This window comes from Gigantopelta aegis, chromosome 9 (genome assembly GCF_016097555.1).
Source record: "Gigantopelta aegis isolate Gae_Host chromosome 9, Gae_host_genome, whole genome shotgun sequence".
Classification (NCBI taxonomy): Eukaryota; Metazoa; Mollusca; class Gastropoda; order Neomphalida; family Peltospiridae; genus Gigantopelta; species Gigantopelta aegis.
The window spans coordinates 17,685,471-17,713,259 of record NC_054707.1 but is presented as its reverse complement, the minus strand read 5'-3'; the positions used below and the strand labels follow the sequence as shown (position 1 = coordinate 17,713,259).

Here is a 27,789-nt window from a genome sequence, read left to right as displayed (position 1 = left end):
TATATTTAACCTATTTATATTTTAGAAAAAAATCTGGATTTTCATTTCATCATTCAAAACTAAGACAATTATGATAAATTTTTCTTTTCATTTATACTTAACTTGGCTCTTACTTACTGCATGTCCCCAACCCTCATTTCTTTTTTCTGTGGCAGGAATCAGTAGTAATGCCACAAAATCATTGACAAAACTGATCTGCAACATCAGTTGTTATCATTATTTGTTATTTACTTCAGTATTATCAGTACTAAACAGGGGTTGAATTTTTTTTTTTTTACCACTATCCCAAAGGAATAGTGAATTTCAAAAAACACTATTCCGTCTAAAAATGTCCTATCCCTTCAATTATTAATGTATCACTAGTTTTCCTGACTGTGCTACATCGCCCTGTACAATATTGCATAACGAACAATTGTTTATAAATCAGTCTATGCATTACTGCGTACTAGCTGGAATTACAAACGAACTGACTCCAAACATTTGTCTCGATCAAAAAGACATTTATTTTGTACCAATAAGTGCCTGAGAAAGGTCTTAGTAGCGCAAGGATTTGTTCTGCAGAAAAATGTAGCTGAAGAAAAAGCGTAAGCGGAATAGTCACAGGTGATTTTTGGTATTCCGTGCTTTATTTTCACTTTCATGACGGAATATTGGAAGAATTGTTTTATTATTCTGTTTCAAAATTTTTTTACTATTTGTGGAATAGCAGAATAGCGTAAAATTTGACCCCCTGCTAAACTGTCATTGTCAAGTGATTTTGATTCAAGGGCTATGTCTCCCTAATCCAATAGGCTGGTCCGGTCCAAACATCCCAACAGACAATGAAGTAGAGGGAAAAGGCATTCAGGTGAGAGGTCAAGTTAAGGTATGAAATATAATGAAATATGAGCCAATCAAAAAGATCTGTCGACTAGTCTAACCATGTGTTCTACAATGAAAATAAGACTTTTCCTCATAATACTGGGTACTATTATTGGGAAGGGATTTAGCTCAGTGGGTAGAGTGCTCGCCTGAGGTGCTTGGGTAGTAGGATTGACCCACTGACTTTTCCTCCCATTCCAACAAGTGCCCCATAACATATATCCCAGGATATGTGCTGTTGTGACAGATAAAAACTGCATATAAAAGATCCCTTGCTGCTAATGGGAAAATGTAACAATTTCATCTGAAGACTACAGTATGTGTCATATTTACCAAATGCAGGGTTCTAGACTATGGTAGTCCCACTCCTATGGCTAGTGATATATAAAATACTAAATCCAGATACCGCAGAATAGCAAAATTACAGCAATGCTGGACTAAATGATCAGAAGTATAAGGTGACAATCTTGACAAAAAGTTAATAAAATATTGTCCATGTCTTAAGAAAAAGTAGTTCAGGTTATAGACCTTTTGAATGCTTCTCCTAAAGGTAAATCTGTTTTATAATAAAAAGCTACATTAACAAATACTGATATAAAATCCAGAAATATTTTTCTTTGGAAGTAACAGTCTAATCTTGGCTTTTGAAAAAACTAGATTCTAAATTTGTCAATATTTGTATCTTTCGTACCTTGTGATGTAATTTTTAAAAACAAAATTTGTATCTCTGGTTAAAAAAAATTAAACAAAATAATAATGAAAAAAAAACATTCAAAAAAGTTTCTAAGCATATTTGTATGTGAAGGAGGTCATTTTTAATGGACAATCCAAGATGCAGACATTTTACCTGAGGTCCATGCACATCTACATGTTTACATGTACTCCTTTGTGTTAAACGTAAACTACAATTTTTCAAGCAAGTAAAACAAATTATTAAAATGCACACTAAAAAAAACCTATGTCTAAAATCAGAAAGGAGCATGGCTTGGGTGGGTGGTGTCAATAACTTGAACTGAAATCAAATCAAAATAAAAACAGAAAAACCCCCAACCAAAAACAAAAACCAACAGTCTTTAAAAAAAAAAAAAAAAAAAGTCTCCAAAGGTTGAGGTATTTTTCGTGCTGGAGTGTCGTTAAACATTCATTCATTCATTCCGTAGACTGCTGTAACTGGTAAAAGCAAATCAAAGAAGTGCATGCAAACAAAGGTAATGAATCTTCACCCTCTTCGCTGCTTGATGTCTGTTTGGAGGCCAGTAGGTAACTTCTCTCCTTTACAGGGTCATTCAATGCCCATGCTTTACATTAAAGAGAAAAATATCTAAGTTATCACTCTTGTATATGAAACAAACACTACAAGTGCTGGTGATCATTACAAAATAATAAAATAATTTTCTTGTGATGTTCATTTGTTCTACTGGATTCGAGCATTCTCTTCCCTTCTATACTCTTCAAAAAAAGTAGGGGAACTCTAATAATAATTTACAACTGCCAAATTTGTAAGGTATATTGACTGCAGGGAATGGTTATATGATAATAGTTAATTAATTGGGCAAACATTACAACCAGTAGTTCAGTATTACAGTAGGTTTTATGACCACCAAAGATCTTGAAGGACGACTGGAGTCAGAAGTGAAATTTGAAAGTTGACGGGTTTTTTAATCAGTAAATTGCAAATTCAAACAATAAAAACGACTAAAAACAAAACAATAACAACTGTATGATCAACAGAATGAAAAAGATTGACAGAAGTAATGTCCCACAGTGATTAATGGACCTTCATGGAAATTGTCAAAATCGAGAATGACACCCCACGCACTTGTACAGGGCAACTGTGTGATGCATGTGCAAACTATGGAATGTGTTTCAGTGTGTTGATAAACAGACCTGAACATTCTTTACTAGGATGTCTGTGGTCAAAACATATGTTCGTTCTAACAGTTGATATTAACATTAATATTTCAGGTTCCCCTACTTTACTAGGATGTCTGTGGTCAAAACGTATGTTCGTTCTAACAGTTGATATTAACATTAATATTTCAGGTTCCCCTACTTTACTAGGATGTCTGTGGTCAAAACGTATGTTCGTTCTAACAGTTGATATTAACATTAATATTTCAGGTTCCTCTACTTTTTTTGAAGAGTATATAATAGGATCAGAGGTGTCATAATTATAGTTACTACACCTTTACAATTTAACTTTACAGGCAATTTGTATAATGTAAGGGCAGAATCTAGCTCAGTCAGTAGAGCAAATTAAGATATATCATCACTTAAAGCTAGCTGTTTGTATATTTGTCTTCAAAAGTGATTTCCATAACAACCAGTTATTAAATCTCATTAGATTTTTTTTTTTTTGAAAGACAACATGGATCAGTGTAACATTTGAATCAAACTTTATTTATGATGATGATACAGACTGTAAAGTTTTAAGTAAGATGTTAAATGGAAAAAAAAATTCAACTGACAAAATGATATGTAGTACATGTATATTGGACAACACAAATGAAAAATCTTATTCAAAATAAATGTTGAAGAAAAAAAGAAACATATGAAGTGCTACCGTATATAAACTTAGTGTCTAAATTAAAAGTGGAGTTTTAAACATGTTAGCAAAAAAAAAAATTTAAATTTGAAAAAAAAAAAAAAATGCTTAGAGATCTGTTCACCATTTATTGTAGACTATAATTTTAACTACAAAAAAAATAACCAATACAAGATTGAAATACAGGCTGTCTTTTGACAAAGAAACTGGTGGTGATTAGCAATCTATACTATCAAATGTCTTAATGAGGTGTAACTGCCAAAAGTGAAAATAATAAAACTGTGCATAAAGCAGATGACAATTTACCATGGCAAATCACACCCATCCAAGAATTAGACGAAAAGACTCATATTGAGGCAAACATAATTTTACCATAAACGGTCTGTATAACTAAGATTACCTGAAATAATCAAAAGCACACAAATAACTACAAAATATGAAGGAAAAAAAATATATAAAGCAAATAAGATGACTTCAGAGTTTCAAACTGTCCATGAGCACACTAGAGACAACCAGATTCATAACGTATACACTCCTTATTACTCCACCCATGTTATATTGGAACAGTTTTAAACACTATGGTGTATTTTTCACAATTTTGTTTTTGTAATTGTAATTCAACATTATTTGAATTTTATTGTTTAGATTAGCCATTTCCATTTCCAGGAGGTTTTTTTATCATCCTGGTGCCTCTAATATCAAGAAACTCATTCTCCATAAAAAAAAATTAATGCACGTATACATCTGAGCAGTAACACTACTAACAGTTATGGAATCAAGCTGTAGTCTATTTATAATGGTATTTTCTCATTTTAACAGGCACAGACTCTTGTTTCACTCTATTGTAATGCTATCTAAATGTGTTACAGGTTTATAAATTAACCAAACTTTGTGTTCATTTACACACTTGGAAACTAGGGTCTGTGACTTTAATGTCTGGACGGAGGTATACATACAAGAGTCTGTACTTTAAGTCTGAGCACAGAGTCCGGGAACTACAATTTGTGTGTGTTGCCATGATACTAGTCTCAAGACGTTATTAGACTTAAGTCTCTACAGTAAATGCTTCATGAGCATGGGGTCAGGAAAAGAAACTAATTTTTACACACACACTCAAAACACTTGGGGATGAGTACAACTAAAATGATTTAAATTATGCTAGTTTTTGGGTGAGTAAATATATTCCAAAGTTGATGTAATTTTCACTTCATTTCATGGTCTTCAAGGTTGAAATATGTCTACATACAGCAAATTAACCTTTTAATTGTTTATTTCCTGCAAAAGTCACTTTTTAAAAAATTGCCGTGAGCAGGGTCAAAATTGCCATCAGTGGGCTGTTCCACCCATGGCAATTTTTCTTTTATTATTGCTGTGGGAAATAAATTCTTACGTTCGAGCCCTGCACAAATATTGGGCATCTATCAGTCACAGAATTCCAACCAATAAGGGAGGGTGGAGGGTGGGGGTGCTGATGGGTTTTTTTGTTTTTTTACTAAGTTACTAGTCCTCCAGGTCATGGAAAGATTTCTTAATTTTTACACTTGGAGTTTAGACTTCAGTTTTATAATAATAAGCCAAACGCTACCAAATTAAAAAATAATCTAAAAATTTACAATAGACTTCAGTGACCACAATGCTGCCATGAATGTGGTTGCCTCAGCTTCAATCACTAAATAATAAGGGGTTATCCATAAAGTACATAAACCCAAGGAGGGGGTTCTGGCACTACCTACACCAAGTGTGCAGGGAGGGAGAAAGGATTCACGAACAGCATGCATAAGGCAGTGTGTTATAAAATAAAAGTCAGTTATGTACTCTAGGAAAAAGACTTTTAAAACTCAATCAGTTGTCGTCTTTAAAACATTAAAATAAACTTAACTTCTGTTATTTCTCGAATGTCTCAAAATTATTGGTGTAAAATATATGCAATCCATGCTCCTAATTGTATGCAATATACTTTTCAGCATGGAAGATTGTTGTACGCCTATACATAACAGGGGCGTAATGATCAATAAATATTTATTAAAGTAATAATATATATATATATATATAGTCGAACTTCGTTAACTCGAAGTTGAAGGGGACGATGAAATAGTTCGAGTTTCAGGGAGTTCAAGTTTTTGAAATTCTGATGTATCAGTTTCTAACATAACTAAATGACTAGTAATGAATCATTTTGAATTCACACTTAAATAGCAAATAACAAATTTGACATGATTCACTCGTTTAAGAGAAAAAACAAACAGCGTTAATTTTTATTACAACAGTTCTTTGAAGATTACAAGACTATCTGTACTTTGTGTAATGAGGCCCGCTGCCGTGTACAAACACCGACAACCCAATGCAGGCATGTAGGATCATTTCGTTCCGCAGAGTCGGCGATCTATTATTCTGTAATTACCGTGTGTATCATCGATAGCCGAGACCAGTCGGGGCACTCACGCTTGGCTTGGTTGACAATTCATTTTTCTTTAAAGTATTACCGGTACAGTTAAAAGGTTCAGTCACTCCACAAACTTCGAGTTTTGGAAGTGCAATATCCCTTATTTTTTATGGTGGGACCAAAATATTACTTTGAGAGATAGAGTTTTTCGAATGTTCAAAGTTTGAGTGATCGAAGTCTGTTATTACTAGTTTGTATAGCAGTTCTGCCGGGACCGCCGTTTCACTTCGAGAGCGTGAGTGCCCCGACTGGTCTCGGCTATCGATGATACACACGGTAATTACAGAATAATAGATCGCTGACTATGTGGAACGAAATGATCCTACATGCCTGCATTGGGTTGTCGGTGTTTGTACACGGCAGCGGGCCTCATCACACAAAGTACGGATAGTCTTGTAATCTTCAAAGAACTGTTGTAATAACAATTAACGCTGTTTGTTTTTTCTCTTAAACGAGTGCATCATGTCAAATTTGTTATTTGCTATTTAAGTGTGAATTCAAAATGATTCATTACTAGTCATTTAGTTATGTTAGAAACTGATACATCAGAGATCGAGCAATCTGGAGAAGGACCCGGTAACGGGGGTATAGCCAGATCGGTCAATAGTCACGCTTTCTTGTCATCCAAGCAATCTGGCGAAGGGCCCAGAAATGGGGGGATAGCCGTGAACATTCGGAAGAAATGCTGCTCAATCTGTGCAAGATTACAGACACAGTAATGAAAGACGATTTTTTAAGCAAGTGTACAAAACAATCTCTGATTACAAAAACTTTCGGATAGTTCTGCTCTTTGTACTTTGTGATTTGAGACCTATAAATTATTTTGTACTGTTGTGAATGTTTTATATGTAAAAAAAAAAGTACATAACCTAGTGCTATTTGGCATACAGCGTTTTGATTTGTTATGTTATGTCTCGCTATGTTAGTGAGGGTTTATAAAATTATTTTTGTGATTTACAATAATTTTGCTATTTATATTGTGTATTTTTTATTTGGTAAACAAACGTACTTAGTGCTAATCGACATTCAGTATTTTAATTTATTACAACGTTACGTTCCGCCTTGTTTTGACATTTAAAAAATATATCAACTTTAATTTATTGCTTACTTCCGGTTATATGTAAGTACGTGCTTTCAGTTTTCGTTTGGTTTTTTTACTTTGCTGTCAATTAATACAATAAAAGTACATAGAGATGTACATCAAATTGATCGGATTTATCTCGTTTCTGTTAATATTTACTTAGTTTTATCATATACACAGAAGAAATGTGCTAACATCCGATATCAACAAAATGATAATACTGCAATGCAGTTTCACTTTGAGGTCTGCTGTACGAATTTCGAACTCCCTGAAACTCGAACTATTTCGTCGTCCCCTTCAACTTCGAGTTAACGAAGTTTGACTGTATATATATATATATATATATATATATATATATATATATATATATATATATATATAAAAATATAAAAAAAAATGAATGAATGAATGAATGTTTAACAATACCCCAGCACAAAAAATACATTGATTACTGGGTGTCAAACAAGGGAAAGTAAACATATGAATTGATGATGAAAAAAAGTTATGATCAAATGTACAAAATATGTACATGAGGGGAGGGCAGCGATAAAAAAAATCCCACATTTTTTGCATACAAACTTTATGGATGACCCTTTAAAAAAAAAAAAAAAGACACCAATTTGAAACTCTGACGTGTTTTGTTTAAGGCTGTCCGATGCCAGGCTGACAACACCCAATCACCTCCTTCCTCCTCCGACTGACTCTCCAGTTTTAAACTGTACGATTTGCTCATCGCCGCCGACAACACAAGGTCAGAGTCCGAGAACTCAGTGCTCTCGGTCATCGTTTTAGAATCGGAGCTCTCGAGAATTGGCAAGGACTTGCGGTGGTCCTTGGTGTGCTGGGCTGAAACCAGAGTCACGTGGTCCATCATGGTTACAGTAGTTAGTAGAGAGGTAAACGAAGCAGATTAGTGTGTTAGTTATAGTTAAGAGAAATGTATAATGCTGGTTTTGATTCAGTCTCGGTTAAGTAATACAACAAGTGGTGCAGTGCTAATGATGATATATTTTGTGAAGTATATAGAGCCGGCCTCAGGATTACTTTATAAACAGTGAAGAGACACAACTCAATGGTAAAATATTTCCCTACCATGCATAGGTTATCGTAACTATGCCAGGGCTCGAAACTTGACAAAAATATTATGGCCCAAAAAATAATAATGGATGTTGGCAAATTAAGGTAAGCGAGCAATTAGCAAGATTTTAATGTGGAATAAATATATGCAATACAAATATTAATATTGGCTCATATGTTATAGCTCTAAAGAAGTTATGATATTATTTGGGCGACTAACGCCATTATTTTTTAATATTTAAGTCTCCCAAATGGGACATTGGTCGCATTTGACGGCCTGGCCACAGGCCATTTCGAGCCCTGCTATGCAAGTAAACCCTCACCATTGTACTTAATTTATGTGTTGAAAGACATTCGTGGCACATGGGTGACATTTTCTTTTTTTTATGCCATGTAAATAAAAAAATTTAAAACCTAAAATTTCAAGTCTTATTAAAAGATTGCAAATTATCCCAAATTATCATTTCCGTCATATGTTTTATGTTATAAAGTCAACCTGAGGACTGAGGTGATATATTTTTTTATCCAGTATTAAAACTAAATTATATTCTGGCTACAGTCAATTTTTAAAAAATCATTGGCTTAAATACTTTACTCCTTGGAATTAGGTCATGTTTTATTCACACTTGTGGCTAAACTAGCTACAAATTTTGTCTTGTCATAATGGTGACATTTACACCAAATCTGGCTTCATGGCCACATCTGCACCAAAGAAATGTTTTAGATGAGGAATAAATGTTTATCTTTGCATGCAAGAAACATTTAAGGACATGATAATAACAACTATGACCTGTAAATTACAAATACAAAAGCACAGCATATTAATATAACAATGACAATTAAGGTTAACAAAGATATACACGGACTGTTAATAAAACAAATGGAAAAACCAAAATGATTTCCGTGGACACGTTACCTGCATACATGTTACGTCTGGTTTTAACATAGCTGGGCTTGACCAGGTGTTCCCCGTTGGGCTGCCCGACTTCCGCATAGATCTCCTCCGTTGGCGAGACAGAGGATGCCCTCTCGTGGTCACTGTCAGAATACTGACTGTGGTACAAAGTCGGCTGATCATACAGGGGTTCAGAGTCTTCTGTACTTTGACTGTAAAACAACATAAACATCATGAAAAGGTACGGGTCATCTACTTTACATTGTTCAACAATTGTTTGAGAAAGTCACTAACCCTCACAAAAGCTTTGGCTAGTGCCCTGGGTATTATAGTAATACAGCTGAATTAACGTCCACTAGCCAAGATAAAAATATTCCTAGTCAGGATCAAGGGTTCACTAGCCAGGACCAAGGGTTCACTAGCCCATACCAAGGGTTCACTAGCCAGGACCAAGTGTTCACTAGCCAGGACCAGGGGTTCACTAGCCAGGACCAGGGGTTCACTAGCTCAGAGAAAGGGTTCATTAGCCAGAACCAAGGGTTCACTAGCCCAGAGTAAGGGTTCATTAGCCAGAACCAAGGGTTCACTAGCCATGACCTAGGGTTCACAAGCCATGACCTAGGGTTCACTAGCCAGGACCTAGGGTTCACTAGCCATGACCTAGGGTTCACTAGCCAGGACCAAGTTTCACTAGCCAGGACCTAGGGTTTACTAGCCAGGACCTAGGGTTCACCAGCCAGGACCAAGTTTCAATAGCCAGGACCTAGGGTTCACTAGCCAGGACCAAGGATTCACTAGCCAGTACCAAGGGTTCACTAGCCAAGACCAAGGGTTCACTAGCCAGGACTAAGGGTTCACTAGCCCATACTAAGGGTTCACTAGCCAGGACCAAGGATTCACTAGCCCATACCAAGGGTTCACTAGCCAGGACCAAGGATTCACTAGCCAGTACCAAGGGTTCACTAGCCAAGACCAAGGGCTAGTGGGTTTGTCTAACCCTGCTTTACAGTAGTTTTACAAAGCAGACAGTAGGGTGGAAGATATTGTAAGGTCATGGGTAAACAATATTCTTAAAAACAAAAGACTGAAGAATTCGTCACTGAATATGTACCTTCCCAAATGTGCCACATAAGATTTTTTTATACACTGATCACAGGATACAGGATGAAACGTTTGCCACACTTTAAATGTGTAAATGATTAATTTAATTTATAAAATATAACAAACTGCAAAAAATAAAATAAAATAAAAATAAACATAATTAAGTATACAATATCATGAAATAGATAAATTTATTGAAAAATTAAAAAAATGTTGAGGTTTCTTTTGGGTGGGTGGGCGTAAGCCTTAAACTGTAATACATAAGTATATACACTTTATGCTAATAAAGGATCTTGTTTGGGGGGGGGGGGGGGGGGGGGGGGGGGGAAGAAGTTCCCATATAAGTAAATAAATATATACTCATTTATAAGTGACAAAATATTCATATGTTTTAAACCATGTTAAATGTTAAAATAGGTAACATGGATTATTTTTATAACTTACATGTAGGTGATTTTACTAGGAACAATTATTTAAAAATTAACTTTAAATGTAACTTTATTCTAAACTAATGAACATTATTTGCATGTTTTTTTCTAAACAAAACATACAGTATGCCTAATTAGCCTATCTGTTGTGTAAATTGACAAAATGATTACACATGATTTCAGTAAGCAAAATGTACATTAAAAAGTTAATTATTTTAATTTACTGGTTATTTGTTTTATCAACAATTAACACTGACCAAGTGAATTTTTCACCATGGCCAGTGAAGTTTCAAATCCATTGGTCCAATGGCAAGTGATTTTTTTTTTTTTATTCTAGATCCCCTGCAACAGTACTTGAGATTAAAACAAGCATTTAAGAAATACACATCCCCTCCCAGGCACCACAACTCTCACGGGCAATAACTCTGTCAAACATTGATAAATTCCATTTTCGACAGTTATGGCCCTTGAACAAATCCCCATGAAAGTCAAACCTGATCTGTAACTATACATGATAAACATATACACAAAATGTCAGCTCAATATCTTGTGGCTTTGAGACAAAAAAAGTCCACAAAACTATATGTGTGACAGATGGACAGACAGACAGATCGACAGACAGACAGATGGACATAAGATAAGAGACGAAACCTATAGTCCCCTCCGGCCTCGGTGGTATCGTGGTTTAGTCACTGAACATTAGGCTACTAGGTACAGGATTCGCAGCCTGTTACCAGTTCCCACCCAGAGCGAGTTTTAACGACTCAATGGGTTGGTGTAAGACAACTACACCTTCTTCTCTCTCACTAACCACTAAAAACTAACCCACTGTCCTGGGCAGACAACCCAGATAGTTGAGGTGTGCCTAGGAGAGCATGCTTGAACCTTAATTGGATATAGGCACAAAAATAAGTTGAAATGAATAAATTACTAAAAATGCAAACACCCGAGACTGACTGATCTACAAAATGGCTGTATACCTGTTGCTGGTGCTGCTCTTGTTGGTCGGGTACACAGCGTAGTGCTGGGGGAGAGGGGCCGGGGGGCGCTTGTCGAGGAAACTCATGCGGGGGTCTTCATAAGCTGGTGGACTCTGCTCCTCTTCGGTGTCACGGAACAGGTCTTCCGATTCCTCTTTGCGTTCCCAGGCATCTTGGAAGAACGGAACATAAACAGCAGCTGATGCAAAGAAAAGACAATAAACATTATATTTTATAAACATTGAAATTCTCACATAGCTTTTTAAAAAAAAAAAAAAAAAAAAAAAAAGATTTAAAATACCTCTATGTCATAACCATAATGTATTATATTAAAAAAATACAAAATCCATTAACCTGTGGGATGAACCTTTATTTTTCCTGCGACTGTTCTTTAATATGTAAAAAAGGCTGTTAATAGATGCATAAAGATGGAAATATATGTTATATCACTGATTTTCCAATGAAAAATAATATAGCAGCTGATCCAATGAATATAAACTGTCTGCATTTAGCATTATTAGCATATGTGGGTTTTTAATAGATGTAGTTACGTACATTGGCAGTTAAAGAATCATTCTAGCACATAAAAAATATAGCTATTGTCAAGGAAACAGAGTATCACCTGTATACAATTTGCTTCTTTGACGTCTATCAAATGGTTATTGCAATTCTTGATTTACATGTAAATGGTGAACGGACCTGTTGTCACCACAAACACTACTACTACACAATAGCAAGAGATGTTGTATATTTACTTTTCCCCACAGGAAAACCTCATGGGCTTACCAAGGCGATCAATTGTACCACAGATCTACATCCATCCCTTTCTCTTGGATTCATTTTTGCAACGTGAACTGAGTTTAATGTCTTTAGTTTTTATTACATACATGCATTTTGTTAAACAAAACACTACCATGCCAGTCAAGTAATTGTTCTAATTCTGTTCATCAAACGAGTATGCAATGACAACAACATCAGTTGATCTTGCTTCTCGAAATGGTGATCTACACACACTGTACAACAGACATAATGCAATTCAACATGAATGGAAGGCCTCTGAATATTGTGCGAGCAATCGTTTCGTCTGCCCATTGCTCCCACAAGGAAATATTTTTACATCAGTGTTCTACATTAGCACTCAACATCTACTTGCCCATAGAGACAAGTAGATGTTGAGTACTAATAGAACAACTATCTCTCAATTTTTACTTGTCCCATCTGAAATGTGACATTTTTCTTCTTTTTTCTGGATGTTGTTTTCTTGATGTTGATATTACTATTCATGTCTGTATAATTCAGACATGTATACGGAAATAAATAAATTAAATTGAATTGATTCAAACAAAAGTGTTGAACATATCACACACATTAAAGTTAGGAATAAAGCGGACAAGTCTCGATGTACAGCCCTGCCCACTTTTCATTTACATATTAAATTTAGGACATCATTTAAATGGCTGTAAAAAGGTTATGAAAAAATGGGTAACCTAAACATACAGGTATTTTGGCATCGCTCACAACTGGTTTAAGGAAACTGTTAAACTTTTAGAGGCCTTAATGGGTTACTCTTAAAGGGACAGACCCTAGTTTCAGCCCATGAAAATGCACACTAAGTTTAGTTAATGGGTTACTCTTAAAGGGACAGACCCTAGTTTCAGCCCATGAAAATGCACACTAAGTTTAGTTAATGGGTTACCCTTAAAGGGACATACCCTAATTTCAGCCCATGAAAATGCACACTAACTTCAGTTAATGTACAAACATGTAACACATTTGGATAAAGTTACAATTGAGATGAACACGAATCTGTGACTTTGAAATGGTGAAATACCTTTTAAAAATACAATGTAGACTAAAACTCGATTCCATAACTGTTATTTCTCTGAGGAAATACATTTTTAAAAATATGAGAAATGTATTTTGTGATATTAAAAACACCAGGATGACCAAAAACACTTCAAATGTACGGAAATGGATAATCTAAACAATAGTAAAACAAATATGCTTAGTGTTTAAAAACTAAGGTATATCCCTTTAACACACTCAACATGGACATGCACACACCAGAAATACAATGCAGTGGGAAAGAACAAACATTCAACATGAAATATGCAGACAATGGAAAATGAAGAAATGATTCTAAGGTTAAAAAAAAAAATCAACTATTGAGTCTTTCTGGGTACACAATTATCCCCACACCACCCATTCTACGCCCCACCCACCCCATTCCTAGACACCCCACGCCCCATCCCCAACAAACATACCAGTGAAAGATTCCATCCACATAAATCCTTGAATGTCCTAGAATAATGATTTCATAGACTAAATTATAAACAGCTTTGAGCTAAAAGCCATTACTTGCAAAATCCATTTTTGGAGTCAACTTGTCTCCTACGCAAAATCTTGCCTATGGGTATGAAGTTTTAGAGCAAAAATATCCTAGAACTACCTATATACAGCCAAAAATATTTATAACACAATGTCAGATTATTTCAATTTCTGGTTTAATAGTGTGATAAAAAAAAAAAAGTGTCTAACTCAGTTTAGCATATACATATATTTCAAACAATATAAAATATCTAGTCAATAAAATTATTACTAAGGTATGAATATGCTGTAACCCGAATTTTTTTTAATGGCATCATATTTTGTAAAAACAATGCAACAATTACTATCAGTAACTTTCTTTTAATTTTTGTTAAAAAAATTTTTTAATTTAATTTCATTTAATTATTTAAATTATTATTACTGTGTCATTATTAAAAAGTTTGTTTTTGTTTAACGACACCACTAGAGTACATTGATTATTAATCATCAGCTATTGGATGTCAAACATTTAGTAATTTTGACATATAGTCTTAGAGAGGAAACCTGCTACATTTTTCCATTAGTAGCAAGGTATACCAGTTGTAGTGTGCTGGCTGGAACGAAAAATAGCGGATCAATCGCAAACAGACTGTGCATCAAGCAAGCACTTTACCACTGGGCTACGTCTCGCCCCGTGTTATTAAAAACATCTGCTGATAGACTCACAAGATGAAAAAAAAGAAGAAGTTTGTTTTGTTTAACACTGGAGCACATTCATTCATTAATCATCGGCTACTGGATGTCAAACATATGGTTATTTTGACTCGCAGTCATCAGAGGAAACCCGGTACATTTTCTTTAATTTAGCAAGGGATCTTTTATATACATTTTCCTACAGACAGGAAAGCACATACCACAGCCTTGGTCCAGTTGTGGTGTCATGATATGAGGTCACCATGACATGGGAATTGAGCTCTCTTTTTTTCCCCATGTCAAAGAGTAAATTTTGCCATCTGACACCCGACTTGAAGTACCATCCCAGATGTCTATATATGGATTGGTCAGTGTAAAAAGTCATAAAACTAAGCAGATTAAGCAGTCAGATATAAAGAAAAAGTTGTCAAAATAAAACACAGCCATAGAAAATCTCTAGACATGCTTCATCTTACTAGGTTAAAAAAAACTGATGATAGAATCTGATTAAAAAGAGTTTCTATGAAAGAAAAATAAAGGCTATTTGCTTATTGACACCTCTCCACATTTTAAGATGGGGCATTTCGGCACTAAAAAAATAAAAAATCACAGGATTATTTTGACACCAGGCCTGGTGCTTATAAACCTTTTAGATTCTAGACTGAGACTCTAATGGAGTCTGAGACAGAAACGTCATGGCAACGCCATACAAACTGCATGCATATGACGTCATTTGAGATTGAGTCTGGACTCTAAGTTTTATAAGCACGGGCCTTGGTCTTGAGTATGAAAGAAGAAACCTGATATTACCACATATGTTATTCACATCTAACAGCAGCAAATACTCTTTTATAAAAAAAATATGCTTTTATGTGTAAGGCACCAGTTGTGACAGGAAAAAATCCATTGGGTCGTTGAATTGTTTAACGACCTCACCAGAGTACATTAATTTATTAATCATCCATTATTGGTCATTAAATATTTCGTAAGCCTATAGTCTTAGAAGAAACACCTCTAGCATGCACTCTGTCTCTGAGCGATATTCCAAACACTTATTTTCTACCTGCCCATCCCATACCAAATACAGGTAATTCTGGATCTCAGCAATAGATTTTCAAACAATGTACAGTTAAACTCGTCTAAACCGGACACCATAGGGACCAAGTAAAAAGAAGAAAGAAATGTTTTATTTAACGACACACTCAACACATTTTATTTACGGTTATATGGCATCAGACATATGGCTAAGGACCACACAGATTTGGAGAGGAAACCCGCTGTCGCCACATAGGCTACTCTTTTTACGACAGACAGCAAGGGATCTTTTATTTGCGCTTCCCACAGGCAGGATAGCACAAACCATGGCCTTTGTTGAACCAGTTATGGATCACTGGTCGGTGCAAGTGGTTTACACCTACCTATTGAGCCTTGCGGAGCACTCACTCAGGGTTTGGAGTCGGTATCTGGATTAAAAATCCCATGCCTCGACTGGGATCCGAACCCAGTACCTACCAGCCTGTAGACCGATGGCCTAACCACGATGCCACCGAGGCCGGTGGACCAAGTAAAAAGTCCAGTTATAAGAGGTATCTGGTTTAGAGAGGTTATCTTCTGTACAGATATTTAAAAAGGGACCATGAAAAAAAATTGGTTTTGAGGGAATTCCGGTTTATAGAGGGTTCGGTTTTGAAAGGTTTCACTGTATCTGTATCTACACTCACTCTCCACATTTTGATGTATAAAGTAAAACAAAACCAGAAGAGGTATAAAAAAAAAAAAGCTGTCCTAACCTTGCCCCTGGTCAAATCTCTTAAACAAAGGGATGAAAAAAAAATGTTTTCTTTAAAATTTCATTCTGGCAAGGGGGCGGGATTTCGCTCAGTCGATTGAGTGCTTGCCTGAGGTGCTTGTGTCGCAGGATCGAACCACCTCAGTGGATCCATTCAACTGATTGGGTTTTTCCCGTTCCAACCAGTGCACCACAACTGGTCAAATGACATGACCATATGTTTGACATCCAATAGCCGATGATAAGATTAAAAAATCAATGTGCTCTAGTGGAGTCTTTAAATAAAACAATCTTTACTTTTTTGGGGGGGTATGTGCTTTACTGTCTGTGGGAAAGTGCATATGAAAGATCCCTTGCTACGAATGGAAAAAATGTAGCGGGTTTCCTCTCTGTGACTGTTAGAGTTACCATATGTTTGACATCCAATAGCCAAAAATCAATGTGCTCTAGTGGTGTTATTAAACAAAACAAACTTCTTTTTTTCATTCAGGCAATTGGCAGATGATCAACAAAATGTATTCAATCACCTCACAAGCCAATGTCAGAAAAATTGAAAAATCCAGTTATTTCACTTTTTTACACACCCATTGGTGAGAACACCATGCGTTATTTTTGATAAGACATAGTTCTTTACACATGTACGTGTGGCTGCTCCTAGGTGATGACCAGGTCACCAATGCCATACGTCCAACAAAATAACAGCACGGTGGAAATCAATCACACTGTGACGTATAGTTAACCTGACAATCATGTGTCTGTGACGCGTAAGTAAGTGCAACGGCTGTAAATAACGTTTAGTCAATAAAGATGTTAAAATTTGCTTAAAACCGGGTTTTGAGGATATGTAACAAATAGAATAATACATTTGTGTCTGTTAGATACCATTTATCTCACAACTCATTGTTTAAAAATGTATCAAACTCACGTTCGATCGTTAGATATATTTTAAAACAACTCGTTGTGAGATAAATGTTATCTAACAGCTACTCATGTATTATTCTCTATACCTGCCATTAATTAGTTGTAAGTATAATCAGCATAACAGTACAGCACATTGAGCATCATGTGCAAGTTGGCAGAAATGCTAACATACATAACAAACAAAATGAAGCAGAGAGAGAAAAGTATATATGCACAAAACAGTGGAGACCTCTGTTGAGAATTCAGCTGCAATAAACAAAATACATATAGCCAATGGCTCATCCAACTCTGAAGATGAGTTGGCCTGAATATACGTTGCCCCTCCCCCAATTAAAAGGCAAATAGATGACCCCTCCCATTTGATGCGGGTTTTTTAAAACTTTTTTGACTATGTAACTGAACTCAGGCTTCATGTATCTACAGTTCTTCTCATAGGGAACATCTTATTTCATACTATGGAATTTACTACAAGTTATTTATTTTTAAATTGCACATAAAAATAGTATTTTTTTGTTATTTCCAAAAAAAATATTATGTTTATTCTTATGTTAAATCAAACTGAAATTATTTACAAAACATTTTTGTAGGATGGGACAGACTATAGACGCCAATACAATGCAACTGCACTTGTTATTTGAGTCTACAAACGTCATGCAATTGCACTTGTAATTTGATTTTTATCAAATGCCAGATCATTTTACATATTTATAAATGTTATTGATACATGTATGTTTGGGACCATACCTCTCAATTAGTCAAAAAAATCCTGCATTTCTATTCACTAATCAACCAAAATGTTCAAGTGAAACTGTTCTGCTGGTATATTACTGGTTTCTGCCAGACGGTAAAACGGGTATGGCGCCATACCCAATTTTTTTTGCAGATGTTATTTTTTTTAAGTTAACCTTTTAACAAAATTAATTACTCTTATAACAAATGTATGATTGTCTTAACAGTAACCCTAAACCTAACCTATTTTCTTTCTATGGGAAGGTCCCCCATAGCCCCTGTTGACCGTGGTTGCATTCAATTCCAGTGTCATACCCAAAAATTTATTTCTGGCAGAAACACTGAACACCACATGGGTTCATATGTATTTTGTACTATCGGCTATTGATACAAGTTTCAACACAGTGTCAACAAATACCGTACATATTCAACTAGTGACCACTGTGCTCAACAGAATGTCTTTAGAAGGAACTCCACATCAAACTAGTCTACACTAAACAATGCACGTTAGGCTCAACTTCACACCGACAGACGGACAGACTTAATACTCTAGACTAAACACAATCTAATTAAAATTAGCTCCACTATTACATGTGGATCTATAACAGCAGCCCTTTGGAGCTCATGTCCAGTTGACCTTTCATTCGACCAATTAAAACCTTACTTGCAAAATCATGCCAGTGATTTGAAAAGAATTTGAAAACATTCGGGATTATGCCGAGGGTATACGAAATGATTCGGGTGAATTATGAAGTATGCCAGAAAATTATTGCAAAATAAAATTTTATATAAAACGAAACAAAAAACCATGATGTTATAGCCATAAAATCTGTTTATACTAGTATACAATCCAGAGTTTATTACTGCACTTTTCCCCGTTTTTTCAATGTTGAAATAGACCAACAAGTGCGCCTATTGCATAAATAGTCTCGCCGATATTTTTAGAATTTGTATGCTCCCGAATAACGCTATAAAAGGCAAAGTGTAATTGGTCGATATTTAAATTGTTATTTATAGATGAAATGTCACCTGGACATGGGACTCCACACAATGCTGTTAGTTCTACTGGTAGACCCAGTAGAGCTACTTTTAATCAGACTGGACTAAACAAAGCTGCTCACATTCGTAACCGTGTCCTTCGCACTGGATGCAGGCTGTAGAAGGAAATCAGTAACAATATCTAATTAACTCAGGGCTGTAGAAGGAAATCAGTTACAAAATCTAATTAACTTGGATGGGGGTGGGGATGGGGGGGGGGGGAATCACATCTAAAAATGTGCCATTATTTAATATAGGACAATGTATACAGAATTTGCCTAAATTGCTGAGCAGTTAAAGGTACTGAATTAATTATGAGGAAGTGGTCTCTGATAGACTGAAATCATATTTTATCATCCATTAAAGGCTTTTGTAGGAGATATCGCTGGCACAATAATTTGCAATATCTCCAGCGATATTCTGTGCAGGAGATATCACTTCTTATCATCTTGACTGATCAAATTTGAATAACAAGACAATATTTTGTTACGTCACTGTGTTTGTTTCGGCACTAAACCTACCATTAGTGACGTCACGCCACTGCCGTTCTGCTAGTTAACGAGTCTACCGCAGCCAAATATAGTGACATTCAACCCACATTGTTTACAACTGTCGCAAATGAAAAGAATGATAATGGATGATAAAAAGAATACCTTCCTTCGTGTCTTGTGATATCATAATTTAGCAGCACTCGTTGATAAAAGTATAAAAATCCTCGACAAGCCTGGGGGAGTATCCTCTATTTATTCAATATAATATTCAGACAGGGAAAAAATAAGAGATCACAGAAAGAAGTACCCCAGAGTGTCAAGAAATTAACCTTGCTACTCACACTAAATCTAACATCACTGGCATTCGATACCATGTTATAAATTTGGTATTATATACAGACTTTACTACACTGGTAGCAAATTAAATTTGGACTATAATACCAAGTGTTCCCTTATTTGTCTCCCTTAGAATATTTAGTTGACTTTGTCCAAACAGGAATCTGGGATGTGAGCTCATGGTTATAAAACATTTTAGAGTCCAGACTCAATCTCTAATGATGTCACACACGTATGGCGTTGTCATGACATTAGTGTCTCAGACTCTATTAGAGTCTAGAGTGTAGACACTAAAAGTTTTATGAGCAACAAGGCCCGTGCTTTTAAAACTTTTAGAGACCACACTCAATCTCTAAGGATGTCACAAAGCATGCAATTTGTATGGCATTGTCATGACGTTACTGTCTCAGACTCTATTAGTCTCGAGTCTAGACTCTAAAAGTTTCATGAACAGCAGGCCTGGAATCTGGCTTTCTGTGTAAACTGGCAAGATCATAGCCCTGTTCAGTGACTATATCTTAGGCACTCTGTGTATACCGCCGCATTTCATTAGTCTAACGTGAATCCAGTTTAGACAGAATTACAAAAGGATTGGGTACATGTTATCTATATTAGGAGGCTCTCTCTCTCTCTTATATTGGATTCACAAGAAAGGTGACTGTTTAATAGAGGTCAAAGGATGTGGCTTACAAAAAGTAGCCATTTGATCAGAGCTTCTACTTCAATAGAATTAACTATTCACAGGGCTAGCTTCGGGTCGGCAGAAAATTTCGTCAACTTCATAAACCCAGTTATTTTTTTAATAAAAAATCAATTATTTCATAAAATTATTTTGCCAAAACTGAAAAAGATTTCTCAAATTGTTTAAGAAATTAGCGAATTTGGCGAGTGCCAGAGGTAGCCCTGATTCACACTCTATAATTTACATAACAAATAAGTAAATCTGGAAATAATCAGTAAAATTAAAGACTTAAAGTTCAAACTGTATTGATAATCATATCTCAAGTTTTAAATTCTTCTCTCTTTTTTTCAAAAATATAAATAAAAATATTTAAAATTTAAAAAATATTTTATGATAAAATTTCATTTTCCCCTCTCATTTTCGTTAATAAACAAATTAATGTTAGCACAGTTCTATCATGATCCACCAAAATATAATATAATGCTGTCAAAAGTATACATTTCTGACAAATGTGGCTGCATCTGATAAAGGGGAGATAACAAGTACATGTATCATGATCTTTCAACTGTATGAAAAAAAGATAGTGGGATTAATAGAATTGTTCTTCAGTTAATAGCAATATTAAAAGATACGGTATTCAAATATAAAAGAAATTAAATTTAAAAAAACATTAAAATTAGTTATTATATACATGTACATGTATGAACCAAAAAAAGGCATAAAAGGCAACACAGTTTTGACAGATTTAATATGAACTTTAAAGTTTGTTTTGTTTAAAAACACCACTAGAGCACAGTGATTTATTAATCATTGGCTATTCGATGTCAAACATTTGGTAATTTTGACATATACAGGAAACCTGCTATATTTTTCCATTAGTAGCAAGGCATCTTTTACATGCACCATCCCACAGACAGGACAGCACATACCATAGACTTTGATATATCAGTCGTGGTGCACTGGCTGGAATGAGAAATAGCCCAATGGGCCCATGGACAGAAAGAAAGAAAGAAAGAAATGTTTTATTTAACGACGCACTCAACACATTTTATTTACGGTTATATGGTGTCAGACATATGGTTAAGGACCACACAGAGTTTGAGAGGAAACCTGCTGTCGGCACTACATGGGCTACTCTTTCTGATTAGAAGCAAGGGATCTTTTCATATGTATAGCACAAACCATGGCCTTTGTTGAACCAGTTATGGATCACTGGTCGGTGCAAGTGGTTTACACCTACCCATTGAGCCTTGCGGAGCACTCACTCAGGGTTTGGAGTCAGTATCTGGATTAAAAATCCCATGCCTCGACTGGGATCCGAACCCAGTACCTACCAGCCTGTAGACCGATGACCTAACCACGACGCCACCGAGGCCAGTCCATGGACAGAGACCGATCTCAAACCGACCGTGCATCAAGTGAATGCTTTACCACTGAGCTACATCCAGTCCCATGAACTTTAAAAGCCACCTTGTTCCAATAAAAAGCTCATACAAAATTTTATCTAGTCATGCTTTGTTCTATTTACATTTTATTACAGAAATACCAAAACATCTGAAGTTATAAATTTTCTGCTTAATTCGGTCTCCTCTTTGTTGCAATAAGCTGGATTAAGCTGAAACTAGAATATTTTTTTATGTTTGTACATAAAAAAATGCTATAAACATAATTTCAATAAGACCATCACTCATTTTAAAGAATAATCTAAAGCTTCACAAGTCGTGATAAAAATGAAACATGCAAGTGATAATGTACACAATGGGTAGGCACTGTGGTCACAAAACCAGACTAAAGATGTGAGTTAGTGTGCAGACAAAATCCAAGACATGGTCCATTTTGCTGTGCAAGATGATATACATGTACGTTACAATGAAAATACACAAATTAGTAACATTCAGGCACGTATGCAGAGGGTGAGGGGAGCAGACTCCCTGCCTGCTCCAAACAATTTTTGTTTTAAATGTATTTTTGGGGGGCAAGCATGATCTGCCTCCTCCCACCCCTCAAAAAATAAAAAATAAATAAAAAATAAATTTTAATGTTTTTAATTTGCTCACCAGTCTAGATCCCCCTGCATACATGCCTTCAATCAATCATTCTTTTTTTTAAAATTATTTTAAAAGAACAACAACCCAATAAAACCTTATAGCATTAGGAAATGCCTTGTAAGTAGGTGGTGTCAAAACCACGTTGAAACCAATTTTAAATACTGTAAATTGTTGCATAAGTTGAAAATTTTAAATTGGATTTTAACTATCTATTTTAATTGATTACTGACAAGAAATAACACTACACATGCAAACATATCAGTACACACACACACACACACTCACACACACGCGCGCGCACACACACGCGCACGCACGCACACACACACACACACACAAGCACATGCACACACATTCCCCTCTATTTCTCTCTCGCCCTCTTCTCTGTATCTCTCTCTCTCTCTCTCTCTCTCTCTCTCTCTCTCTCTCTCTCTCTCTCTCTCTCTCTCTCTCTCTCTCTCTCTCTCTCTCTCTCTCTCTCAAGGATGCAGAATATAGCTCAGTGGTAGAGCACTTGTCTCAGGAGCGATGGATTATTGGATCAATCCCACAGAGTGGACTTTCATAATTAAGCAATGGCTACTGTATTTGTTCCATGTTTCCCCATATGCTGTTGCCTAATGGCCTGGGTGTAATAAAGTTCTGTTCTGTATGTCAAACATTTGGTAATTGTGTCACGAAAGAAAGAAAGAAAGAAAGAAAGAAAGAAAGGAAAAAAGAAATGTTTTATTTTAACGACACACTCAACACATTTTATTTACGGTTATATGGCATTGGACATATGGTTAAGGACCACACAAATATTAAGAGAGGAAACCTGCTGTCGCCACTTCATGGGCTACTCTTTTCGATTAGCAGCAAGGAATCTTTTATATGCACCATCCCACAGACAGGGTAGTACATACCACGGCCTTTGATATACCAGTCATGGTGCACTGACAGGGATCGATCTCACATCGACCGGACATCGAGCGAGAGCTGTACCACTGGGCTACATCCCACCCCTGCGCAGTCAGGAAGAATACAAATACAGGTATATTTGACAGGGCTTCTAGATTATGGTAGCCCCATTCCCATGGCTAGTGATATTCAATGTTGGGCTAGTAAATAACTATTATTGCCATGCCCAACGACTAGTGAAAAAAAGTTTTATTTTATTTAAATATGAATATTCTGCCTCCACCCCATCCCTCCACCTGCATCTTAGTGTTTTTAAGCTCTATCTCACTCTTTAGGTGACATATCCAATTATTATTAGTAGTAGTAAAATCGTATTAACTTAAAGTAAAGTAGGGCTAGTACATTTTTAAATAACTGATCCCATGGTAAGAGGATTTTGTAAAAAGTCTACAAGCCCTGTATTTGACTTTCACTGTGTGAAACTTTATGAGAAACAGCCATTAAGCAATTACAGTGCTAAAACAATTACTGTTAATACAGGTTCAGTTTTATTTTTTGGAAGTTTGTTTTGTTTAACGACACATTAATGATTAATAATTTATTAATAATTGGCTACTGGAATTCAAACATTTGGTCATAATGACACAAAGTCAGAGGAAACCCACTACATCTTTTTCATTAGCTTCAAGGGATCTTTTTATATACTTTTCCACAGACAGGACAGCACATATCACAGCTTTTAATATATGGGATGGCAAAAAAAAGAAATCAGAGAATAGATCCAGCAATGATATTCAATCCTTTGACCCAGGCACTAAAGAAGGAAGGAAATGTTTTACTTAACGACACACTCAACACATTTTATTTACAGTTATATAGCATCGGACATATGGTTAAGGACCACACCGATATTTAGGGAGAAAACCCGCTGTCGCCACTTCATGGCCTACTTTTTTCGAATTGCAGCAAGGGATCTTTTATATGCACCATCCCATAGACAGGATAGTACATACTGTACCACAGCCTTTGATGTATCAGTCGTGGTGCACTGGCTGGAGCGAGAAATAGCCCAATGATCCCACCAGCAGGGATCGATCCCAAACCGAACGCGCATGAAGCGAGTGCTTAAACACTAAAGGCAAGCACTCTACCCTACCCCACCCCACCCCTTTCTGTTTGGAAAGTAGTATATTTTAATTAATAGTTACACATTTAGCGTTAAATATACACAGAGCTGTGTTTACATATTTTCTAGTGCATAATAATTGATGCTGGAAGACATGCACATTATGCAGATATATGTATAAACTATTGATAAAAAAGATTTTTATACCAACACAACAACCATATCAGTTTCACAATAAAGCGAAAATATTTTTAATAATTTTTTTCAAGTCACGATTTTCAAGCAGAAATTACACAAAACTTTAAATAATGTCAGTCTCAAGCTGTGCTTGCAATGTTTAGCTTTTATCCAGGCCCGGCATTACGTGAGTCATTTAAAAATATTTGTTTAAGTTCAATTCAACAGACAAGCTGTGCTTGAAGTGCATACGTAGCTCCGGTTTCTTGCATCGAGTGAGTCATTTATAGAATGGCAGCAATGTGATGTGATACAACATCCAACAAGACACAATATGTCAAATTATGTGCAAGACTTTTGTCCCATTACATCATTTGAAACCTCACAAAGAACTGTTCTATAACTGTTCTATAATTATTCATGTTCTAGTAACATTCTTTTCGTGTGTACTATTTGTGAAAGAACAAAAATACCAGTAACTAGTTTGTTATTTTTTTTTAACTAGGTTAATATGCACATATTCATGCATTATTGTACATGTATGTCAATCTAAAGGCCAATTGTATCTTCATGAACTTGTATTTTAATAGTAAGTTACTATAGTAACTCAGGGATTCTAGATTATGGTAGCCCTACTCCCGTGGCTAGTGATATTCAATGTTGGGCTAGTAAATAACTAGAATTGCCATGCCCGATGGCTAGTGAAAAACAAAAATGGTCAAATGTTGCAGTTAAGTCTATTTTATAAATATGAATATACTGACCCCAACCCCTAATGTTAGTGTTTTTAAGCCCCTTTAGTATAGTCCCTCTGACATATCCAATTATTACTATTATTTATTAAAATTTTATTAACTTAAAGCAAAGTAGGGCTAGTGAATATTTTATCGTGGCTAGTACATTTTTAAATTACTGATTCCATGACTAGTGGATTTTACAAGCCCTGTAACTGTAAAACCAAGACTCATCCAAATAAACTATTCTGAGGGTGCTAAACTGAAATGAAACTTCAAACTAGCAGTTGTTATTGTTAAAAAAATGTTGTTAATATGTAAGTTTAAAACAACAATCATCAAACATAATTTAAAGAGCTCAACTAATAGGAAAACCTTTCTTATTTAGTAACCATCATTATACAAGTACAGTCAAATCCCAGTTAACACCACTTTAGACTTACAGTGTATATTTCTGTTGAAAGCACATTTTGACTTTTCTGTTGAAAGCACATTTTGACTTTTTTGTTTGTAAGCACATTTTGACTTTTTCTATTGTAAGCACTTTTTGACTTTTCTGTTGTAAGCATATTTTGACTTTTCTGTTGTAAGCACATTTTGACTCTCCTGTTTGTAAGCACAGAAAAGATCACCAGTCTTACAAGTGACTAAGCCATTTTTAAGGCTGATAGGTATTGGGTTTCTGCTAGAGGGTAAAATGGGTATAGCGTCATACCAAAAAAAAATAGCAGATTTTATTTTTTTAAGTTGAACAAAATTAAGGACTCTTTTATCATTTCTGTATAATTTTCTTAACCCCAACTCTAAACCTAACTCATTTTCTTTCTGGAGGCCCCTCATACCCCCTTATTAAATAAAAATCGAAAAAAGGAAATTTTAAAAAGCAGTAGAAATTATTGCCAAGAAAATGCAATTCTGGACAATTTCTGTTAGTCTGGTTAGAAAATCTTTTCTTATATTGGCTTTAAAATACAAACTATTCTGAGTTACACTTCAGCAGATCCAATTAGCAAGGATGTGTTAAACCACAAACAATCTGCCAGCAAGGATATTATAGCAATACAATAAAAGCTGAAACATCTTTAAAAGCCAGAAAGTTTGTATTTAAGTAAATGTAATTTCTTAGCATTTTAGATTAAATTTATTAGTTTCCAATTTTTTTAAATTAAAACTTGAAATCAGATGAACAGCTGAAAAATCAGATACCTGGGCTAAACATTGTCCATTTACACCCCCACCCCTAACCCGCCCCCAACCCCACAAAAACCCCAAACAACAATAAACTCCCCAAAACAGGCTAAAGTTTTATAAGCAATCTTAACACTACAATCTCGTAAATTTGTCGTAGACTACGATGTCAATACAATACGCACCATAGTGACTGTCACAGCCTAGTCGATCCCCAGCAGTGGGCCCATTGGGCTATTTTTCGTTCCAGCTAGTGCATCACGAATGGTATATCCCAGGCTGTTTGGGATGGTGCATATAAAAGATCCCTTGCTACTAATGGAAAAAATGTAGCGGGTTTCCTCTCTAAGACTAAATGTCAATATTACCAAATGTTTGACATCCAATAGCTGATGATTAATACATCAATGTGCTCTAGTGGTGTTGTTAAACAAAACAAAGTTTAACTTTTTTTGTCATAGCCTACGACAATTTTATGATATTATATTGCTAAGAAAATATACTCTCATTTGTCACACTTATGGAAGGAAGGAAGGAACTGTTTTATTGCACGACGCACTCAACATTTTATTTACAGTTATATGGTGTAGGACATAAGTTGAGAGAGGAAACCTGCTGTCGCCACTTCATGGGCTACTCTTTTCGATTAGCAGCAAGGGATCTTTTACATGCACCATCCCACAGACAGAATAACACATACTACGGCCTTTGATAAACCAGTTGTGGTGCACTGGCTGGAGCGAGAAATAGCTGAATGGGCCCACCGACAGGGATTGATCCCAGACCGACCGCACATCAAGCGAATGCTTTACCACTGGGCTAATTCCCACCCCTCTGTCACTCTTACGAAACAAATACTGTTATTTTCTGACTCTTCTATACGTGGTATTCTGTCACTCTGACTCTCCCCCCCCCCACCCCCCACACACACACACACTTATGAAATAAATTCTATTTTCCAACACTTCTGTACGTGGTATTCTGTCACTCCGACCCCCCACCCCCAAACACACACACACACACTTACTTTGTTGTTGAAAGTTCGCCGTGCTCGTCATGAAGTGAGCCTCCAGCTGGTCGGCGAGGGCATTGCCCTCCGTCATCAGACTCTGGCTGAAGTTGTTGGAGAAGAACGACGCAGCGCTACCACCACTGTCGACAATGGCCAGGATCAGTTTAGGCACGGCGGGAAGGCGCATGGCAAAGGCCCTGCAAGACG

General features: G+C 35.8%; 1 protein-coding gene across 1 annotated transcript in view; it reads right to left on the bottom strand.

The window, feature by feature from the left end:
* The window catches only part of LOC121380899 (rho GTPase-activating protein 190-like), a 106,094-nt gene that overhangs the window by 51,976 nt on the left and 26,329 nt on the right, over positions 1–27,789 (bottom strand). Inside the window, exons 11-15 of the mRNA XM_041509928.1 lie at positions 27,598–27,779; positions 11,412–11,610; positions 8,924–9,114; positions 7,612–7,776; positions 2,085–2,159 (exon numbers count right to left, since the gene is read on the bottom strand). Coding sequence (XP_041365862.1) covers positions 2,085–2,159; positions 7,612–7,776; positions 8,924–9,114; positions 11,412–11,610; positions 27,598–27,779 — 812 coding nt within the window. The remainder of the gene's footprint in view (positions 1–2,084; positions 2,160–7,611; positions 7,777–8,923; positions 9,115–11,411; positions 11,611–27,597; positions 27,780–27,789) is intronic.